The 21876-nt window shown below is 38.1% G+C and overlaps 1 protein-coding gene across 3 annotated transcripts in view; it reads right to left on the bottom strand.

Moving 5' to 3' along the window:
• Nucleotides 1-4497: 4497 nt before the first annotated feature.
• The window catches only part of tmx3b (thioredoxin related transmembrane protein 3b), a 125927-nt gene continuing 108548 nt past the window's right edge, over nucleotides 4498-21876 (bottom strand). For all 3 annotated transcript variants that reach the window (XM_043688478.1, XM_043688481.1, XM_043688479.1), the window contains 4 exons: nucleotides 21200-21256; nucleotides 18156-18285; nucleotides 17544-17612; nucleotides 4498-7921 (listed from right to left, as the gene is read on the bottom strand). In XM_043688478.1, the coding sequence (XP_043544413.1) occupies nucleotides 7628-7921; nucleotides 17544-17612; nucleotides 18156-18285; nucleotides 21200-21256 (550 nt within the window). In that variant the 3' untranslated portion in view covers nucleotides 4498-7627. The remainder of the gene's footprint in view (nucleotides 7922-17543; nucleotides 17613-18155; nucleotides 18286-21199; nucleotides 21257-21876) is intronic.

Genomic DNA, 21876 nt, shown 5'->3' with positions numbered 1-21876 from the left:
CACTTGCATTTTCATTGCCATTATCCACACAACTTTGAAACTTTAAACCTGATCTTTCTCCAAAATAGACCAGGGAGTAGTGGAAGACTGAATTTCCCATTGGATGATTTACTGATATTGAGCTGGAAGAAGGTGTGATAAAGTAATTGATTAGGAAATGCTATGAAGGAATGTGGCTTATTTTTGAAGCAAAAAGCTATCCATATTGCCTTTGAGAGCTTTGTAGGATTTTAAAATTGAAATATAGAAAGTGCATTTGTGTGCATGTTTACTGGTAACATGACAGTAGTATTGTTGCAAGTCAAACGAAATCATGAGAAACCTTAACCCTTGTCTGCTTGGTGTGTTCCTATTGATGATTATGAAACTCCACAAAGATTATGGATCTCTTCTCTGAAGGGTGAGATGGAAAGCAGATGCTTTCAATTTTACAGCAGAGAAAGTAAACACACAAGGCATTCAACCTAGCAAAATAGAAAATGTTTTTATTCTTTTGTCAGCATTGTTTCTAGCCAATGACTTATTGCTGTGGAGTTTCTACTTGATTTCCCTATTTCTAACATCTACAGACAATTTTGCATAGCTATTTCACCTAACTTGCACATCTTTGAACTATGGAAGGAAACTGGATCACTTAGCAGAAACCCACACAGACAGGGGGAGAATGTGTGAAGTTTGCAGTCACTGGACTCTGGAATTACACCTGAGTCCCTGTTGCTATGAAGCAACAGAAGGATTTGAAATTCAAAACACACCTCTGTGCTAAATAATTAATTAATCCTCCAGCCAGAAACAACCCCATTCCATCCTACCAAACCTTCAGTGCTTGGACACTAGACTGACTTAATTAGCATTTACCCAATTTGACAAACCTTCATCTGGGCATCAATCCAGTGAACCTTTGCTGTACAGCCTCCAAGGAAAGTAGATTCTTCCTGTTATGGAGACCAACTGTGCACTCCAAGTTTGATCTCACAAACACTAACTGTAGCCTTTATTGTATCCAAGGTAGAGAATAATGTCTCAAACTTTGAATACATTCAATACAGCATACACTATCCTCTAATGTAGAGAATATAAAAGATGCAAGATACTTAAGTTTTCCTCACTGTCCTTAATTAATCAATCCCCTTACCCTGAGGCTGACCCCTAGATTCCAATCGCCATCTGTGTTCTGAGCTCTTATGTTTAATTAGTTAATTTCCTTTGAGTCTGCTGAGCCAACAATAATCCACATTACTGAAAAGTAGGTCCTCATCTCTAGTAAGACTCATCGGCCTTAGCAGCAGCAGAATGGGCCAGAGTTTAGTATGTACAGGTCAACTGTCTCAATAGTTTTCTCACAAATCAATGTTAAAATCTCTCCCTCTTAGTATTGCCTATTGTAATTGTAACCTGGAAACTGATTAGTTTAACTGCAAGTTATAATGATGACAAGTGTTATCACAATGTACTTAAACAATCTAAACGCCCAGGATAGTACCAATTCATTTTTGAAGACAGAAAAGGCAGGTTAGGAGAGATTTACAGGAAGTGTGTTGGATCTAGTTATCTGTGGCTTATGAGTCTAAGGCTGGATATATGAGAATATATAAAGCAAAAACATGCACTCGTTAAGGTACAGATAGGGACCAGATAGGAATTAAAAATAAAAGGTAGATATCTAAGCAGTAATTAAAAACCAAGCAAATGTTATCGTCCATTAAGGTAGGCCTAGTAACTACAGAATATTGTTACTACTTCAGCCTTTATCTGGCAGATATTCACCAAATAAACCAGTTTCCTAAACTATAAAAAAACATTAATCAGGTATTTCTCCAATACTTAATTTGGTAGTCAATGCATTGACTCTATTCATGTAGATGAATGTTGTTTCAATGCCTTCGTACATAGGCTAACATAGATTGATAATAGGATATGGGTTGGCGATTCCGATAGGTGTAAATGTAAGGCAAGGAGAGTGATGGAAATGGATTGATAATGAATTCTGAACATCAGCCCAGCAATAAAGAGGATACTAAAGTTGAAGCTGAAGGAGTATGAATTTGGGCCTAATAAGTTAACTTTAGCCACTGGTAGGATGGCTTTGGTTTTGCTATTTTTTTAGAAAAACTTGTTCACATAGGCAGTCAGCAGTTGAAGCTGAAGGAGTATGAATTTGGGCCTAATAAGTTAACTTTAGCCACTGGTAGGATGGCTTTGGTTTTGCTATTTGTTCGAAAAACTTGTTCACATAGGCAGTCAGCACAATGTTTAGAAGCTGTCACTCTCTCTCTACCCAAGCTGTAGCTTGGGGTGATTTGCAGCTAAAGGAAAAGAATGATTTGCTGATTGCAAATAATTAAGTCTTGCTTCAGGATTGGTATAATATTAAAAGGTGCGCCAAAGAGGAAGTGAAGCAGCAGAAAATGGCTATTCATGCTGAAAGTGGCGGCGTAAGGGTAATACACCACAGTATTAACTTAGTCTTGGAATAAGGATGTTAGATCACCAAGGAGGATCAAAGGATAGCTATCCCACTGGAAATTGTCCTCAGCTTCAGAAGTATTCAGAGGGAATGCTGCCTGAATCTGAGGCAGGATATAATAATACATAGGCAAGCAGGAAATCTGCTTTTTACAAAGTGGGTATTGTCCGTAGAATCCCTACAGTGTGAGAGCAGGTCATTTGGCCCATTGAGTCAAAACTGACCTTCTGAAGAGTATCTCATTCAGACCCACAACCCTACCCTATCACCTCACATTTACCATGGCTAATCCACTTCGCCTGCTCTTCCCTGGTCACTGTGGGAAATTTAGCATGGCCAATCCACCTAACCTACACATCTTTGAACTGTGGGAGGAAACCCCGCAAACATTGGGAGAACATGCAAACTCTACCTAGACAGTCCCCAGAATCTGGAATCGAACCCAGGTGCCCCTCACTGTGAAGCAGCAGTGCTAACCACTGAGTCACTGCGTTGTCTCAAGCTTCATATCTTTCCTGACCCCTCTCAGGAAGGCAGCATAAGCAAACAGTTTGGATATGTGACAAAGCTACTGACTGAGACCATACACTTCTCGTTTCAAGACAGAATGCGGGCATCGATCTCACTACCTCTTACATGCAAAGCCAGCGCTCTACCATTTGAGCTAATTTCCCTAAATTATTAGATGCTTTAGAAGCAGGCCACTCGACCCACTGAATCCACACTGACCTACTATGTAGACCTACACCCCTACCCTATCCTTGTAACCCTGCATTTCCCATGGCTAACCCACCGAGCCTGCAAACAAGCAAAAATACCAAGAATCTGTTTACTATAATTAAAGTTGAGAAAAAACTATTATTGCCCATAAAACAAAGCTGTGAGCAATTTACCATGACCAATCCACTTAACCTGTACAATTCTGGACGATGGAAGGAAACGAGAGCACCCAGAGGAATCCCACACACACAAGGCAAGAATGTACAAACTCCACACAACAGTCACCTGACACTGAATTTGAACCCAAGTCCCTGGCATTGTGAGATGGCAGTGCTAACCAAGGAACCATTGTACAGTCCCAAAAAGTGTTTTCAAACCGGCAGTTGAACCTATAATCTCTTGAGTCCTGTCCGATGCGTTGTCCATTGTGCCATTGGCCCAGCTAGTGTCCCCGATGTTACCTTGTTCCAGCAGGAACATTGGTGATAGTTAGCTCAAAGCTACACTGACTAGTTTTTCCATTAGCAGCAAATTAGGAGAGCCCAAAATAAAGTTGATTTAAGGAAATATTAGGAGCCTAACACTAACAAATTACAATGAAAAAAGTTTATGGCTCAAATGACAATAGGTATTTTTTTCCTAAAATTTGTTTATTTTTGACTAGATCACCCTCCATCTCTGTCCTTAATAATAGTTTGCAACAATCCTACTGTGCTTTTCCTTTAAATATATTTATCAAACTAAATTTGCAACCCTGCAGCTCTCTTCCATGATTCACACAGAGGTCACTAATGTCCACAAGGTGACTCCAGAAACTACTACTCAATGCAACAGATTGATGGTAAAGTGAAACATGTAATGTGCCTCAAAGTAACTTTGGAAGAACTCAGAGATTGCACGTGGTGCTACATTTGTGCAGGTAGTGACGTGGGTCCTTGCAGTTGCACAAGAATTATCTGTTACAAGCAATATTTAAAATTAATATAAACAATTGTGTTGTAGTTTAAGTAAAAACTACAAAAATGTGGAACCTTGGGTTTTTTTCCCCCAGGTGGAGGGACATTCTGTAAAGTTGGGCATTGTGGTTTACAGTGCCTCCACAGGAACTGTAACAATCTTAAACTGTATGAAGATAATTTCGCCTCTTCTCTCCTCTTGCCATCGATTAATCAGTTCAAAGTTGTGAATTATAGTATACTAGTAGGATTTAAAAATAATGAATTTTTAACAATGCTTTGTCAGGTTCATTCTGAATAGGCAGATAGAAACGTTTAGTACAACACTAAAAATCAAGCAAAAATACCAAGAAATGATTTTCTCAACTTTATTTATAGAAAACAAACTATTATTGCCCATAAAACAAAGCTAAATGTATACTCCAGCATAATGAAATGAGTTAGTACATCAGTAAGTGGTTTTGACAACAAACTTGCAATGGTAACCTCTGTACTATAAAAAGTGGAATTAAAGTTACTTATTAGCATTTTACTCAAACTTATTCTAGATTTAGGATTTCCATCAGGACTAACTCTAGATTGAAGTTGATAGGAAGTTATTCTAAAATTTGATGTGAGGTTTTCTATTTTCCAGGATCATTGCCAGTGATCAGATCATTTACTTGATATAAGGAGGATAGGGAGTACCTTTTAATTCCAAATTAGGTTGATTTGTTCCAAATCAGTCATAGATAACTGGAAATTTCCATTTTGAGTTTAAGGCCATCTATATTGCAGAAATGCATAATAGGCAATCTTTGTCAAGATAAAATTAAAGATATGAAGATCCATTTACTGAAAAAGGCTTGAAATGGACAGAGGCATGATTGTCATTCAGTTTTTTTTGGCCTATGTTCAGTATTCCCCTTTATACAAATGCAAGAGTAACACTGAAATATACTTCCATGTTATAATGAAATTTATAAATGAAACCTATCCCACTGAGAGGCACATTATTCTTCAAAGAGTTGTTTTATCTTTTCACTGCTCTATTCAGTAATTTTAACACCAATAGTTATGTTATATAAAATTCATAAATTAAAACTTGTGCCATTCTTAAGATTGTTGTTATATTGTTTTTTGATACACTGAAACAAAACTAAGCTTTCACATTGGTCAATATGCCCTTCATATATTATATGGCAAGGACCAAGTACTTACATTAATCACATTCTGCCTTTATTTCATCATTATAAACAAACCTTTTTTCTGGAAGTTTCTATAATCTATGTATTTATTATAAGTACAGTTCAGCAGCTAGCAAAATAAAGTGGGTTCTGCATTACAGGGTGTGTATACTTAAATGTTATGACTTTTTGAGAAAGATAGGATTTATCCTAGAGATACCATTTTCTCTTTCTCAGCCTTCATGCTAAAAATACCATTCCATTTTCCCAGAAATTCTCCACTTTCTCACCCAAATTTCCATTTATGATGTGCAAACCAGGCAGCTATTGAAATAAGAGGGTATTGCAATATAGTTCAATCGTATTCTCACCTCAGCAGCAGTAACCAAGAGTGAGAAACATTGTTGATTTCTACCTCTAGCTTATCAATACAGAAGGACAGTGGTTTTTCTACTACATACTGAAGTTGAGATGGCTAACTAAACACGGTGCAAGAAACAAAGGGTGCCATTTTCTGGTCCCAATATCATGTCATGTAGCACATTTATCTAATAGACCAAAGCAGCCCAGAGGTCCATATTTATATAACTTCATACTGCTTAATTTGCAGTATCCCTATATGGCAGTAAACAGATAAGATCACAAGTTGTGCATTAATTGGATATGCTACTGTTGAAATCAGTGGTTTGTGGTAATAACTGGTTTAGATAAACTGTTGCTGATTTAAACACTAGGTGCAAAGAGCTTTAACAGTGTAATTTAGATCTTAAAGCAACATATTTAACATTATCTTAAGGAAATGCTTTAATTCTGTAGCTGCATTGACTTAGTTGGTTCTATCTCCACCATAGATGCTGCTGAAAAATCTACTTCTGTTTTGCATTGGAGCTTCAGCCCATAGAAATGAATTTAGTCTGCACTATGATACTTTGCTTAGAGGTGTCTTAAAAATATGTATGGAGTGACTTTAAATGCCGCTTGTACAAGGTAGAGTTTAGACGGTAAGCAATGCTGTACCTTGGACATCTGACTTTAAGGAGGTGGTGTTGACATCTCTGCCGATATAAGGTAGGTGCCTATCTTTTGGGGAGCCTGTAGAGTTGTTTACAATAACTGTACATCTTATAATTAACTACCAGTATTAAGATACAGCGTTCATGGGGAGTTATTCTATATGCGTTAAATTTGGATACAAGTAACATGGCTAGATAAAAACAAAAAAACCTGGTTATAGTTTTAAAAAGAGTGAAACAGCTATTTGAGTTTAAACTGAAAATATTAGCATTTTCCCCTGATCTATTACTGGTGAGTTCTTCAGTAGCGGTTCACTTCCTATAATAAATTGAAGCTTCAGCCGCTGCAGCAGCAGCCTTTGGGTTATATTTCTTTAGATGTCAATATTTTCCTAGATTTATTGCAAAGCTATAATAATAAAATTTGATTTAAAATTTATAATTGTCAAAAAAAAAATAACAAAATAATCACATCTTGGTTTTCATTCTTTGTTCACATAGTGAGAATATGGATACCGGATTAATTCCTTTGGTAGTAAAATGAATAATGTAAAAGGTGAACTTGAGGGAACCATTCATTTTACATTCAAGAAAACCTGGCATGAATTTTTCCAAATCCTCCAAAGTCTCTAATTCCAGTTATAATTAAAAGCAAATAGCAATCATGGAAAAGTATCAATTATACCCGAAAGATTCATCTGCACCTTCTAACACAGTGATGCATTTCCTATTTACAAAAACAGCCAAACACCCAGAATGACCAGGCATAATGACTTTCACTAGCAGTTTTCATTTTATTGACAGATAGGAAGAATGGAGTGTTGAATTGGTGGAATAATGCACAAAAAAAAAAAGCTGCTCATAACGTGAACTCTTTTCCCACAACCTCTTAAACCATCATTTTTATTTTAAAAAAACAACAGTGGAACTCTTACACTTGCCAGAATTTTTTGCTACACAAGATCTTGTGTAAGATATCATCTCACCTCTCTGCACAATCTTATTTTTACTCGTCTTCATCCTATGACTTGGATATTATGCCCAGATAAAATTCCATCACCAGCTTTTAGCTATTCAGGCAGTTAAAAAGTTCCATTGTGACTCTCTGCAGCTAAGGAACAAAATTTAATTTACATGATCATTCAAACTCATTTAGTTCAGATGTCTTTGAATGGAACATCAATCAAACTGTGGAAGACAAAAAAAAACTTGCATCATCTTTCCAACAGTGTTCACTGATGTTAAAATGTAATATATACTCAACCATTTAGAAATCCTAAAGGAAACTCAGCATTTAAGCACGCATTAATCCCTTTTCTTTTCTACCATGCTTTTCTTTTCCACGTCTTCATCTTTGTGCTCTTTAGAACTTTCTTTATCTCCATTAACATCTTTGTGATGATCATCATTGTTTTCCTCCTTTTCATCATCAGTAGCTTCTGCATCTCCCTGTTCGATGGCTTCATTCTGAAGCAGTTCTCCTTCTTCTGGTTCATATTCCCCATCGGCTGTCCAGATTCCATAACACATTATGCTGATAACACCCAAAGGTAGACCAAAAAGAAAGCAACCCAGTAGAGGAGAAGTCTTAAAAACAGACTAAAACAAAGCATAAGAGAATACAAAGAGATCAATTTCTTTAACCATCACATATGAAAAACAATAGCAAAGCCATTTTAATGAATAGTACCCAGCGTTCTAAAATAATCACTGAAATCAAACATTGTTTTCTTGGTCGTGTAAACCTGTTATGTATTAGTTTTACACCATCAAGAATTGTCATGGAGTCATAGAACTGTACAGCACGGAAACTGACCCTTCTGTCCAACTCATGCATGCCGACCAGATATCCTAAATTAATCTAGTCCCATCTGCCAGCATTTGGCCCATATCCCTCTAAAGCCTTTGTATTCACTTTTCCATCCAGATGCCTTATAAATGTTGTAATTGTACCATCCTCCATCACTTCCTCTGGCAGCTCATTCCATACAGGTACCACCTTCTGCATGTAAAAGTTGCCCCTTAGGTCCCTTTTATATCTTTCCTCTCTCACCTTAAACTTATGCACTCTAGTTTTGGACTCTCCTACCTTGGGAAAAAAAGACCTTAACTATTCACCCTATCCATGCTCCTCATGATTTTATATACCTCTAAGATCCCCCTCAGCCTCTGACAGTGCAAGGAGAAAAGCCGTACCTTTTTCAACCTCTCCCTGTAGCTCAAAACCTCTAACCCCTGCAACATCCTTGTAAATGTCTTCTTTCAAGTTTAACAACATCCTTCTTACAGCAGGGAAACCAGAATTGAAAAAAGTATTCCAAAAGTGGCCTAACCAATGTCCTGTACAGCTTTAACATGACATTCCAACCCCTATACTCAGTGCACAGACTAATAAAAGCAAGTGTACCAAACATCATCTTTACTACTCATTTTACCTGTGACTCCACCTTCAAGGAACTATGAATCTGCACCCCATGATCTCTTTGTTTGGCAACACTCCCCACGACCTTACCATTAAGTGTACAAGTTCTGCCCTGATTGGCCTTTCCAAAATGCAGCACCTCAAATTTATCTAAGTTAAATTCCATTTGCCACTCTTCACTCCTTCAGCCCATCTGATCAAGGTCGTTTTACTCTGAGATAACATTCTTCACTGTCCACTACATCACCAATTTTGGTATCATCTGCAAACATATTAATTATTTCTCTTATATTCACATCCAAATCATTTATATAAATGACAAAAAGCAATGGACCCAGCACTGATTCTTGAGGCACACTAATGGTCACAGGCCTCCTGTTTGAAAACAACCCTCCTCCATCACCAGTCTCTCTGTCTCCTACTTTCTAAGCCAATTTTGTATCCAAATGGCTAGCTGTCTCTGGAGTCTATGTGATCTAATTTTGTTAACCAGTCTACCATGCAGAACTGTGTCGAAGGCCTTGCTGAAATCTATAGACAACGCCCATCACTCTGCCTTTATAGATCTTCTTTGTCACTTCTTAAAAAACTCAAGTTAGTGAGACACAACCTCCCCCCAGAAAGCCATGTTGATGATCCCTAATCAGTCCTTTCTTCCAAATAAATCCTGTCCCTCAGAGTCCCCTCCAACAACTTACCCACCACTGATGTCAGGCTCACTGGTCCATAGTTCCCTGGCTTTTCCTTACCACCTGTCTTAAATGGCAGCACATTATTCACCCTCCAATCTTCTGACACTTCACCTGTGGGTTTTGCTGATACAAATATCTGAGCAAGGGATCAGCAATCACTTCCCTCACTTCTCACAAACATCTGGGACAGACGTAATCAGGCCCCGGGATTTATCCACCTTTATGCATTTTAAGGTTTCCAGCACTTCCTCCTCTGTAATATGGACACTTTTCAATATATCACTATATATTTCTCCAAGTACACCAGTTTCCATATCCTCCTTCACAGTAAATACTAATAAGAAATACTCATTTAATATCTCACATCTTCTGCATTGACAGCCTTCTTAATCTTTATTGTCTCCCTAGTTATTCTTTTGTCTTTCATGTATTTGTAGAATCTCTTTGGATTCTCCTTAACTCTATTTGCTAAAGCTATCTCATGTCCTCTTAATTTCCCTTGCGTATACTTTTAATGTCCTTATACTCTTAGAGAGATTCACACGATTCCAGCTGTCTATACCTGCCATTAGCCTCCTTTTTCTTGACCAGAACCTCAATTTCTCTAGTAATCCAACCTACACTAACCAGCCTTACCCTTCACATTAACAGGAACATACTGCCTCCAGAATCTCGATACCTCATTTTTGAAAGCCTCTCACTTTCTGATTGCCCCGATCAACTTTCAAAAGTTGACTAAGTTTTTGCCCAGTACCATCATATTGGCCTTACCTCAATTTCAAACTTTAAGTTTTAGACCCAATCTATCCTTTTCAATAACTATTTTAAAACTAATATAATTACAATCCTTAGTCCCAAAGTGCTCCCCCACTGACAACTCAGTCACTAGCCCTGCCTTATTTCCCAAAATAAGGTCAGGCTTTGCACCTTCTCTAGTAGATACATCCAGATACTGAAGAAAACTTTTTCAAATACACTTAAAATTCCTCTCCATCCAAGCCCTTAACATAATGGTAGTCCCAGTCTACATTTGGAAAATTAAAATCCCCTACTATTACAACCCAACCATTCTTAGAAATATCTAAGATCTTATTCCAAATTTTCTTCTCAATGTCCTACTGATTATTGTCTTATTTCTCAGTAATTTCACTGGATGTACTCCCAGTAATACCCTTCCTAGGTACAGCCTTAATGTTGTCTCTAATGTTGTACCAAAAATGCCACTCTCCCTCCTCTCTTATCTTCCCAGAGCTGCCAGTCATGCTCTCCTCTGTGCTACATTTTCTGTAATAGCTATCATATCCCATATTCTGGATTAGTGGTGCTGGAAGAGCACAGCAGTTCAGGCAGTATTCGAGGAGCAGTAAAATCGATGTTTCGGGCAAAAGCCCTTCATCAGGAATAAAGGCAGAGAGTCTGAAGGGTGGAGATATCCCATGTCCCCAGCCATACCCTGAGTTCATCTGCCTTACCTGTCAGGCACCTTGCATCAAAACAAATGTAGATTAATTCATCAGTCTATTGTCCTTGATAGAATCACATGATATCTTTGTTTAACCTAACAGACGTATATTCATTTTGTTTTAGAATTCTTTCTGCCTTTCTTAACTCAGAGTCGGACCTTTGTTTTAGCTTATTGTCAGAGCAAAGACTGAGTTTCAAATGATTTTGAGAGGTTGCTCACTAGCATTGACCGGATAAAATCTTGGTATCATACAGAATTTACAAATAGAGATTTCTGTTAGTTACTTTTAGGTACTGGAGATTTCCTACACAATTCTCTCTCTATTTCAAGCAGCAATAGTTTTCAACAATTAAAACATTTTACTTCAAATTAAAAAGCAAAGGGGGATACACGCGGCAAGTACTTCACACAGAGGGTGGTGGGCGTTTGGAACGCGTTGCCAGCAGAGGTGGTAGAGGCAGGCACGGTAGATTCATTTAAGTTGCGTCTGGATAAATGCAGGAGTAGGTGGGGGAGTACAGGGATACAGATGCTTAGGAATTGACCAACAGGTTTAGACATTACATTTTGATTGGCTCAGGCTTGGAGGGCTGAAGGGTCTGTTCCTGGGCTGTAAATTTTCTTTGTTCTTTACACAATCAAACAAAACTTATTGTAGACATTAAAAAAAACAAAATTCTCCAAATGTGTTGACAAACTCAAGGCTAAATTATGGCTAACCATAGTTTTTTTATTATTCACTCCTGAGATGTGGATGTTACTGACTAATGGCAGGCAGTAAATGCTGGGCAGTTACCTTTAAGAAGGTGGTGATAGTGAACCGCCTTCTTGAACCCCTGCAGTCCATATGCTATAGACAGAACCACAATACTGCTAGGGAAGAATTCCAGTATTTTGGCCCAGTGACAAGAACCATAATGTATTTACAAGTCAGGATGGGGAGTAGCTTGCAGGGGAACTTGCAGATGGTGGCGTTCTCATGTATCTGCTACCCTTGTCCTTCCAGATGAAAGTGATCCTGAGTTTGGAAGGTGCTATCTAAGGTGAATTCCTGCAGTGCATCTTGCAGACAGTATACACTGCTGCTCATACGCATCGGTGGTGGAGTGTTTTGCCAATCAAGTGGGGTGCTTTGGATGGTTCTCAAGTGTTGTTGGAGCAGTACTCATCCAGGCAAGTGAGGAGCATTAAATCACACTCCTGACTTATGCATTGTAGCTGATAGACGGGCTTTGGAGAATAAGGTGAATTATTTGCTGGCTTCTAACCTGCTCTTGTATCCCTATATTTATTTGGCAAGTTTGGTCAATGGTAACCCCCAGCATGGTGATAGTGGGGGATTATGTAATGGTAACACCACTTCAATGTCAAGGGACTGTAGTTAGATTGTGTCTTATTGGAGATGACTACTGCCTGGCATTTGTGTGGCACAAATGTTACTTGCTACTTTTCAGCCTGAGCCTGGATATTGTTCAGGTTTGGTTTCATTTGAACATGGACTGCTTCAGTATGAGATATCTTAAACAGGTGGACATTCCCCATAATACTTCAGTTTACAGTGTTCTCTCAATGGTGGAAGATAGGGTGAGTATTGGTATAGCTGAACAGAAGTGACAAAGGCAGAGAATTAGATTTCCATCAGCAGATGGACTTGTGCAGGTGGCAGTGTTGCAAAGCTGTAAATAGGCAACCTTTGTAACATATAGAAGAGTACACAGAGCTAGTAACTCAACTCAAGGTTGAACAAACACCCTGGAAGCAGAGATCCCAAATAGTTTGGTTTCAACCTTGGACAGTAGCTAGGGAGGTGATGGAATTTGTGACGAGCAAATGAGGCTACGCCTATGTGTAATTGTGAGGGAGTCACGGCTCATTCATTATTGAATTTCTAACAAACAGACTGACAGCACAGAGAAAATGCTGGTCAAAATGAAGTGGGGGACAAGTGGCTTGTGTGTATCGTCAGGGGAAATGTAGAAAGCTGAGCTCCTATTTGTGAATGAAGCTTTCAGGCAGCAGCATATGGAGGTGGATGAGTTAGGATCAGGGACTCAACCTGTGCAGAACTCTGGAAGCAAAACTGTGCGAGTGGAAAGCAGTAAGAGAAGGAATTTCTGGAAATGCCATGACTCCAAATGGATCAACAAGAGTAGCACAAAGAGTAATTTTGTGAACCTAAAGGAGGGCGTTGGTCATTCAGTCTCTTTAGCCTGCTCCAATATTCAACTAGAACATGGCTGATCTTCTACATCAGCACTATTTTCCTGCAATGTTCCCATATCCCTTGATATCTTTAACATCTAGAAATCCATCAATCTCTGTCTTAAACATACTCTCTGCCTGAGCTACCATAGTCACCTGGGGTAAAGATTTAGAAATATTCACCACCCTGAGTGGAAAAAAATCCTTTTCACCTCAGTCCAAAATGCCCTGCCAATATTCTGAGACAGTGTCCCTGGTCCTAGACCCCTCACTTCCAGGGGAAAGATTGATTGAGAAGAATAAGAAGGGCTATCAATCATTTTCATACAGAATGTTATTTGTGATTTTGGTTTTGGGGGGGGGGGTGGAATTCACATGCAGGTTTGCAGAGAAGATCAGTGTGCATTTGACAGGTGACATAAATTCTGTAGAAGTTGGAGAGGTAAAGCCTATTTAAGATGGGTTAGTAGTTCACCAGCTGAAAGGGATTGTATCAATATCTTGAGGGAGTAGTTCAGACAGGGTTTTAAAAAAAGGAAGATCAATGTCTGAAAGGAAGGAACTGTTTTCAATGTCAGTTAGCACTGGTATTGGACAAGGTACTTGGCTGTTCAGAAGTTTAGTGGCAATACGCACAGGTCAAAAGTGTCATAGACAAGATGAGGTAGAAAAGAGGATGTTTAGAAAATCGTAGCTTCAAGGGTTAGGGAAAGTGGTCTGGAGAATGTTTGGACTGATGGCAAGAGCTGATCAAAGGACTTCAATGTTGCAGACAATACCATTCAGAAGTTTTTTACAAATGTTCTTGGGAACAATTGTGGAGGATACAGGGGAGGGTTGGTCTTTAAGCAGGTTATTGAGAATGGAGTAAAAACTGGTGATTTTGGCAGAGGAGATCAAGGCCCACTAGTGTGAATTGTGGTCCAGAGATGGACAGTAAATCAGTTGTGTTCCAAGTGTCTTATTTTTGTAGAGAAGGGTTAGCATATTTTAAAACATACTTGCTTTTGAATTTTACACTCCAAAGTTCATAGAGGTATGGGTTTATTTTAAACTGAAGAAAATGTTTTGCAAATCAGCAAAACTGCGATTCTTTTAAGAATACAATCCTTATATTATTGTGCAAAGGTTGGAATCATGACTTTGCTTCCTTTACTTATTTGTCTCCAAAGGCAAATCAACATGTGCTGGTTGGATGAAGATAAATACTGTTTAAGAAAGAGAAAGAAAGTCCTTTCAGGCTTAGACTTTAGGGGAGGCCTTTTGGGCTCAGCAGGCACATTTTAATGGCTGAATAAGCTGAACTGGAAGGTCAAAGTCTACTAAGTGTCTCATGGCAATGTCCATCGCTGATGACAAGATGACTTCCACTCATGCCTTATTTCCAGGATTGGCTCCTCTTTGGAGCAGTCGTTGATAATAGGATATTCCTTCCTTAAGGAATAGGTTTTGGTATGCAAAACAATAGTTCAGTGTGTATTTACATTTAAGAACAATGCTATGTACTTCTGATTAATTTTAATAAGATTGTTTGGCACAACAAATATAAAAAAATTCTTTTTAAACAATTACTAATTCACCACCTAAAGCATTGAAAATAACTGTGCAGACAAATGACTAGCATTTTACCAATGTCATTTTAAGTGCAGCTTGGTGCAAATTTTAACAATCCTGTAATGTATAGCGGTTTGCTATTTCCCACCAGTTAACTTAAGATTATATTTTGATTCCTTTCAGTGATTTCCTACACAGATGTAATCTTCAGTTATGAACTATTCACAAATTGAACAATATGGCTTGAATAAAACAAACAGTGGCGTTTGAAACAATTTTGCACAACTGAGGAGAAAGAAAATTAAATTTAAACCTCATCCTAAATTGCTTAACCATCCAAATTAGGATAACTGTAAGAAAGACAGCTGCCTCTCAAAAATTGGATATTGTCAGTTCAGAATGCTAATTTAAGCAACTGTATTTGTTTATGTGTGGGCAAGTTGCAAATTTACATGCAAAGTATGCGGTTGTAAGTGATATCTGGAAGAAACGTATAGATGAAAAGTGATGAATTTTGTTCTTGATCTATTGTGTAGATGCATCAGATCTTGTAGATTTAGATTAGATTAGATTACAGTGTGGAAACAGGCCCTTCGGCCCAACAAGTCCACACCGACCCGCCGAAGCGAAACCTACCCATACCCCTACATTTACCCCTTACCTAACACTATAGGCAATTTAGCATGGCCAATTCACCTGACCCTGCACATCTTTGGATGGTGAGAGGAAACCAGAGCACCCGGAGGAAACCCACGCAGACACAGGGAGAACGTGCAAACTCCACACAGTCAGTCGCCTGAGGCGGGAATTGAACCCGGGACTCCGACGCTGTGAGGCAGCAGTGCTAACCACTGTGCCACCGTGCTGCCCACAAGTTCACTTGACTAGTTTAAGCAACAGTAGTTTTTATTGCCATCCCAATCAACAACTATTTTGAATAGAGATGCCCAAAGGTTTGTCATATTTATACATCACCATTCATAAATCCCACTTCCTAAGAGTCATCAGAAGGATTGTTTTTTTGGAGGTAATTTCTTTAAATTGCAAAAGTCATCACAGATCCTTTGCAAACATAAGAAAAAAGGGCAAAGTTGAGCATATGGCTTCTCAAGGCAGCTTTGCTATTCAATATGTACATAGCTAAATTGCTTGTGTTTTGAATTTCACATCCTTTCTACCACTGACTAAACCTTTGATTTTCTTTCCAAATGGGAATTTATCTAAGTCAGCCTTAAAAATATTTAGCGACTCCATTGCCACTACTTTGCAGTAATAAGTTCCAAGATTGAATAGTCTTCAGAAACAAGTTCTCTTCTCTGTACTAAAAGTGAAACCCTAACTTTAGAACAATGGTTTTAGTTCTGGAATGACCCACAAGAGGAAATATCCTTTCCACATTCACCTTGTCTATTCAGGATCTTGTAAACCTCATTCAAGTCAACCCTTACTCCTCTTGTAATAGAGTCAGAGGTCTACAGCATGGAAACAGGACCTTTGGCTCAACTTGCCCTCGCCGCTCAGTGTTCACAATTAAACTAGTACCATTTTGCCTGCATTTGGTCAATATCCCTCCATACCCATCCCATCCATATACCCGTCTAAATTTATTTTTAAATGATGAAATTGTATTTTCTGCCCAGAGGTAGTGGTGGAAGCCTGATCCAGACACTTACGACGGTCGATGTGAAAATATTTGCCCCTCTGTACCCTTTTGTATCTCTCCCCTCTCACCTTAAACCAATGTGCTCTAGTTTTAGATTCCCTCCAGGGGAAAGGCTCTTGGCTACCTACCTTATCTATGCCTTTCATTATTTTATAGACCTTTACAAAGTCACCCTAGTCTCCTATGCTCCAGAGAAAGAAGTCCCAACCTATCCAACCTTACCTTCTAACTCAAATTTTTCAGCCCAAGTAGCATCCTAGTAAATCTTTTCTGCACTCTTTTCCAGTTTAATGATATCCTTTCTATAGTAGGTGACCAGAACTGTTTGCAGCCGTCTAAATGTAGCCTCACCAACATCTTGTACAGCTCTCCAGTATACACAAAACCAACCTACCCTCCTAAGCATCCTGTTATTTCCGGGTATGAATCTGGTAAATCTCTTGGTATGAATTTAGTACATTTCAGTGCAGGCTGTTCCTGTGCTGTTCTGTTCTTTATTCCATCTGCAGTGCTTCCATGGCATCCTCCATAATTAGTACGATGACAGTGAAACAAATGCTGGTGGACAACCTTAATGGAGTGGACACTGTCTGTATGGCCAAAAAGAATTCTCTGCTTCTATGTAATGTTTTTCCATCTCTCAAATGACAAACATTCATGAGGCCTCAGTGCATCAGGTCAAACATGAACAAAGAAACGTCCTGCTAGTTACCAGGTACCACCCACCTCTCAGATGATGAATGAGCTACCAAAGAAGCTGGTGGAGGTGGTTACAATTACAACATTTAAAAGGCATCTGGATGGGTACATGAACAGGAAGAGTTTTCAGGGATATGGGTCAAATATTGGTTAACGGGACTAGAACAATTTAGGATATCTGGTTGGTGTGGATGAGTTGAACTGAAGGGTTTGTTTATGTGCTGTATAACTCCATCACTCTTGCATAACTACTAACGTGCTGTAATACCATTTTTGTAAAGCTTTGTGTTTTTCTTAAAAAATACACAAATGTTGAAAATTGTTAACTTTAGATTTTTTTTTGGTAAAGGTCACAAAACCATCAAAACATATGAAATAATTTATTTTTCAGACAGAAATTCTAAAAATGCAAAAACAACAAAGTTCCATAACCAAGCATTGCATTTTTTTCACAAATTATCTTTTCTCCAGAAGTTCTACTTCAGAAATAAAGTGCAAGGGGAATGAAATTTGCAAATACTCACTAATATGGTGGATTTCCCATCATATAACAATCTTCTAACACGATAATAGAAACTGTCTCCACCTTGGGCCTGAAAATCAAGTGCAAGAATATCTAGAATAACTGTCAAACATTAAAACACAAACGCAAGGCAAACAGTATTCCAGAAATAAAACAAAAATGGACTAAATTTAAGACAATGAACTGGGCTTGAATGCTACAGAGAAAGTTTGCAACAAACTTCCAAATTTCACAGTATAATTCAATTCAAGTGACTGCATTTGGTAATCTGAAAACATTCATTAGGACAAATACACCATCCTCTTAGCATCATACCCAGACCCATCAAGCAGAACTACTTCTGAAATTGAAATATTTCCTATATCCTTCACAGAAAAAATTCAAATTTAAACTCTCTCAAAAAGGTTTTCTTCTATTCAGTACAGGAAACTCCCAAAAACAAGCCCACACCAGCTATGTACCAAATCTTAACTTTATGTGTAATGTAGCTTATGACTGTGGCAGTTATGAAATGGTGAATATGGGGAAAAGATACTGGGAGAAATTTGTAGAGGTTAAAAATACTATTTAAAGATACGTGTATTAGAACTATTTATTATTCTTAAAAACTTACTTGTGCAGACCCTTCCATTATGTCATTAATAAACTTAATCAAATCCTCGATGCTCTCAATTGCGGTTTCTGGTATAAAGTACTGTTGGTTTGAAGTATTCAATACAACAATGGAAGGAACGATGACCTCACTGAAAGAAAATGTGGAAGGAAATATTTAAAATAAGTAGTAACAACTTACACAAAATAATTTAACATTTCAGTTTACTTTTCCATTGAAGGTTTTGATAACTATTAAATTGAATTGTTAATGAATACACATAAATTAGCTTGTAGTGTACTTACAGTCCCATCTAGTATTGGCATCTAGAAATACACTTGCAGATGGTGTACATACCTGCTGCATGTCAGTGGTGAAGGAATTGAATATTTAAGTTAGTGAATGGGGTGCCAAACAAATAGACTGCTTTCTTTTGGAGGGTGTTGAACTTCAAGTTCATTTGCATTGCATCAATCCAAGCAGCGAGAAGTACGGTATCACACTCCTGACTTACGTCTTGTAGGTGCTGGGTAGATTTTGAGGAGTTAGTCACCAAGATTCCCAGCGTCTTAGGTGCTCTTGCCAAGAAATATTGGGCTCTTCCAAGAGATCAATAAGTGCACGTAGCAAGTTACCAAATGAGCAGCTAGAGAGCTGGGTTTGATCTTGCAACTGTACTGACTTGGTTGCATTGCAGCTGTTATTGAAGGAGGCTTGGTTAGCGATTTCCAAATCCACAACTTCAACCACCTATACTATGGAAGCAATACCACTTACAAGTCTCACTCCAAGCCACATATCATTTTGACTGGGAACTACATTATTGTCACTACCACTGGGTCAAAATCTTGGAACTCCCTTCCCAACAACACTGTGGAAATACGTACACTGCATGGACTGTAGTGGTTCAAGAAGGTAGTTCACCATCAGCTTCTCAGGGACAATTGCAAATGGGCAATAAATGCTGACCTTGCACATGACATACTTATCCCATGAATGAATCTAAGAGGTCTTTAAAGAGATATTTTTATTTTAGCTTCACGTTCTACAGTAATCAGCTTGTTTCTTTGTAAATATGATCCTATTCAAAATGCAGTGCAGCAAACCTTTTATTAACTGGCACCTATGGGACCAGGAGTGTACCGGTTCATCAAATAATTGATTGATCAAGAGGCCCACATAGTCAACATGAAAACACACACTAAGTAACGAATGTAATGCAGGGGGTATACACATCACTGTTATACTTTAGTGATTTTAGAGAAGATTGTAGCTCAGGTTGATTATAAAATATGTAAGTTAGCTCACTGAGCTGGCAGATTTGTTTTCAGACGTTTTGTCACCATACTAGGTAACATCATCAGTAAGAGTCTCCAGAGACTGTCAGTGATGTTACCTAGTATGGTGATGAAGCATCTGAAAACAAATCTTCCAGCTCAGCAAGTTAATTTACATACTTACTGTTGTACTTTATTTACTGCATAAATCACTTAAATAATAACGCAACTTTTTCTTAAATAAAACTTAGCAGCAGAGAGCCTTCTCATTTACACTCTGAACTGACCACTTAGACATTGCGATAATACAGTAAATTTCCAGGATTTCAGATATCTAATTTTTGCCGGTTTATCGAGAGTGCCAGTTCATAAAGTGCAAGTTAAAACAAAGTTTGCTGCAGTTTTGAAATCTACACAAGTAACATCCACACCAAGTTTTAGTGTAGATATCTGATCAACTTAGTGAATTTTCCAAAGGTTAGAGTAGTAGTAATGGATAACAAAGAAATGGCAGAGGAACTGAATAATTTTGAGCTGAAAAGTCTGAAGGTGGATAAATCACTCAGAGCAGTTGGACTTAACCCCAGAGGTCTGAAGAATCTGAAGGGAAATGGGAGTGTCATCATTGGTGTGAAGACTTCAGGGGGTTTGCAGAAGTGTCACGGGAAGAAAATCCATTCATGTATTTGCTTCTGATTGCTGCCCAAGAATTCCACTGAAAAGGTGAATGGGTGCAAGAGGCAGGATAAGGTTTGACTATTATGCCATTCATAATAAAGTAACCTGTTGGCATACACCATCTAAAACCACTTCCATGAGACACCAGAAGGCTGCCAAGAGTCATTAAACTAGAAAGTGTCTTCATAAGGCTAACAAAATATAAAATATAAGCTTTACTGGCAGTGGGATCATTTTCACCTGAGGGACACTTGAAATTTGCTGCAAGGTCCTATTTATTAGACAGCCCCTGAAAAATTAGCAATAGATGGTTCCTTATCCCAGTGTCATCAAAATTTTAGAGGTACATAAAAGCTTTTCTGTGTTACTGTCTTTTTCTCTGCTAATCTACATGCAATGTCCCACACAGAAATGAAGATAAAGTCTTTCAAAAGATTAAAATATGTGGCAGACTTCATAAAGCTAACATTACACCTTCTCAGTACTCCAGTGTCAGACTCCTTCCCCCCCCCCCCTCCCCCAAATAAATACCTGCAATACCTAAACTCACTATTGAGAAATATTTGGTACCTTTGTTCCTCTTTTACTGTCACTCACTGTTCCAATAATCTCAGACTTTGTTTTTGAACTCTATTTTTGATTTCTTGTCCTATTTCTATTTAAATCTCCATTTCTGTCTGTATATTCAGAGAATCTCTTTCTCTCTCTCTCTCTCTCTCTGTGCAATTTTCTTTTCCTCAATATTTGCAATTAAAAACAATAGTGGGTTCCAATGGAAACTAAACCACGGCATGAAGAATGGTCCAGTTGTATTGTATTCTTCATAAACGTATTATCAAAAATCAACAAATTAAGAGCGTGAAAAGGCAAAACAAGTCATAGAATACAGAAGATTAAAATTAATTACTATTTTGCATTGACCCCACCTCCATTCTAAGTTATTTCAACAAAGTTTCCGACAAGACAATCACCAATCATTTCAACATAAAGAAACATGTACTGTTGAAGACATTAGAATTAACATTCAAAACAGATAACACATTAAGAAAGGTCCTGGCACATCTTAAAATTTCATAATGATTAATTAGTTAAAAATGAGTAAATACGTACTCCATTATGACACTGTTGATATAGTCAGCTCCATCTATATGCCCAAACTGGAAATTCCTGTCAACAAATTGACACAGAACACTTCAAGTAAACATATTTTAAGAATCTTTAGCATACCCTATAAAATAGGGCTCATTTCCACAGATTAAAGCTGTGTTGATGATGAACACAAGTTTTCACCTTAAGTGCAATGCTCAGTCAGTGCTGTACTGTCATAAGTTGTTGCACATAAGTGAGACTTTAAGCCAAGTGCTCATGTTGAAAATCCCATGGTACTTTTCAAACAGGAGCAGGAACGCTCACTCAGCAATCAATCAATATCACAAACACAAATCATCTGTCCTTTATTTCATTGTTATTTGTGCAGTCTCATCTATGTAATCTATGACATGTGAGTTTCTGTGAATTACAATGGATTGTTGTTGGCCTTGGAGCATGTAGAGATGTCATGGCACTTGGAAACGTGCTTTATAAAGACAAGGTTTTCTTTCAACTAACAATAGGGTTTTAAAAAAAAAATCATCTGTTCGGAAATGTTATTATATACCACTGCAGCAAATGGGACTTGAACTTGGCTCTCCTGACCCAGAGATAGGGACACTACCACTGTGCCAAGTCAGCCTTAAGGAATGAGAGAATGATAGAAATTTCAACATCTGATTCACTGCATTCGCATC

This window comes from Chiloscyllium plagiosum, chromosome 4 (genome assembly GCF_004010195.1).
Source record: "Chiloscyllium plagiosum isolate BGI_BamShark_2017 chromosome 4, ASM401019v2, whole genome shotgun sequence".
NCBI lineage: Eukaryota > Metazoa > Chordata > Chondrichthyes > Orectolobiformes > Hemiscylliidae > Chiloscyllium > Chiloscyllium plagiosum.
This window is presented reverse-complemented; position numbering and strand designations above follow the sequence as displayed.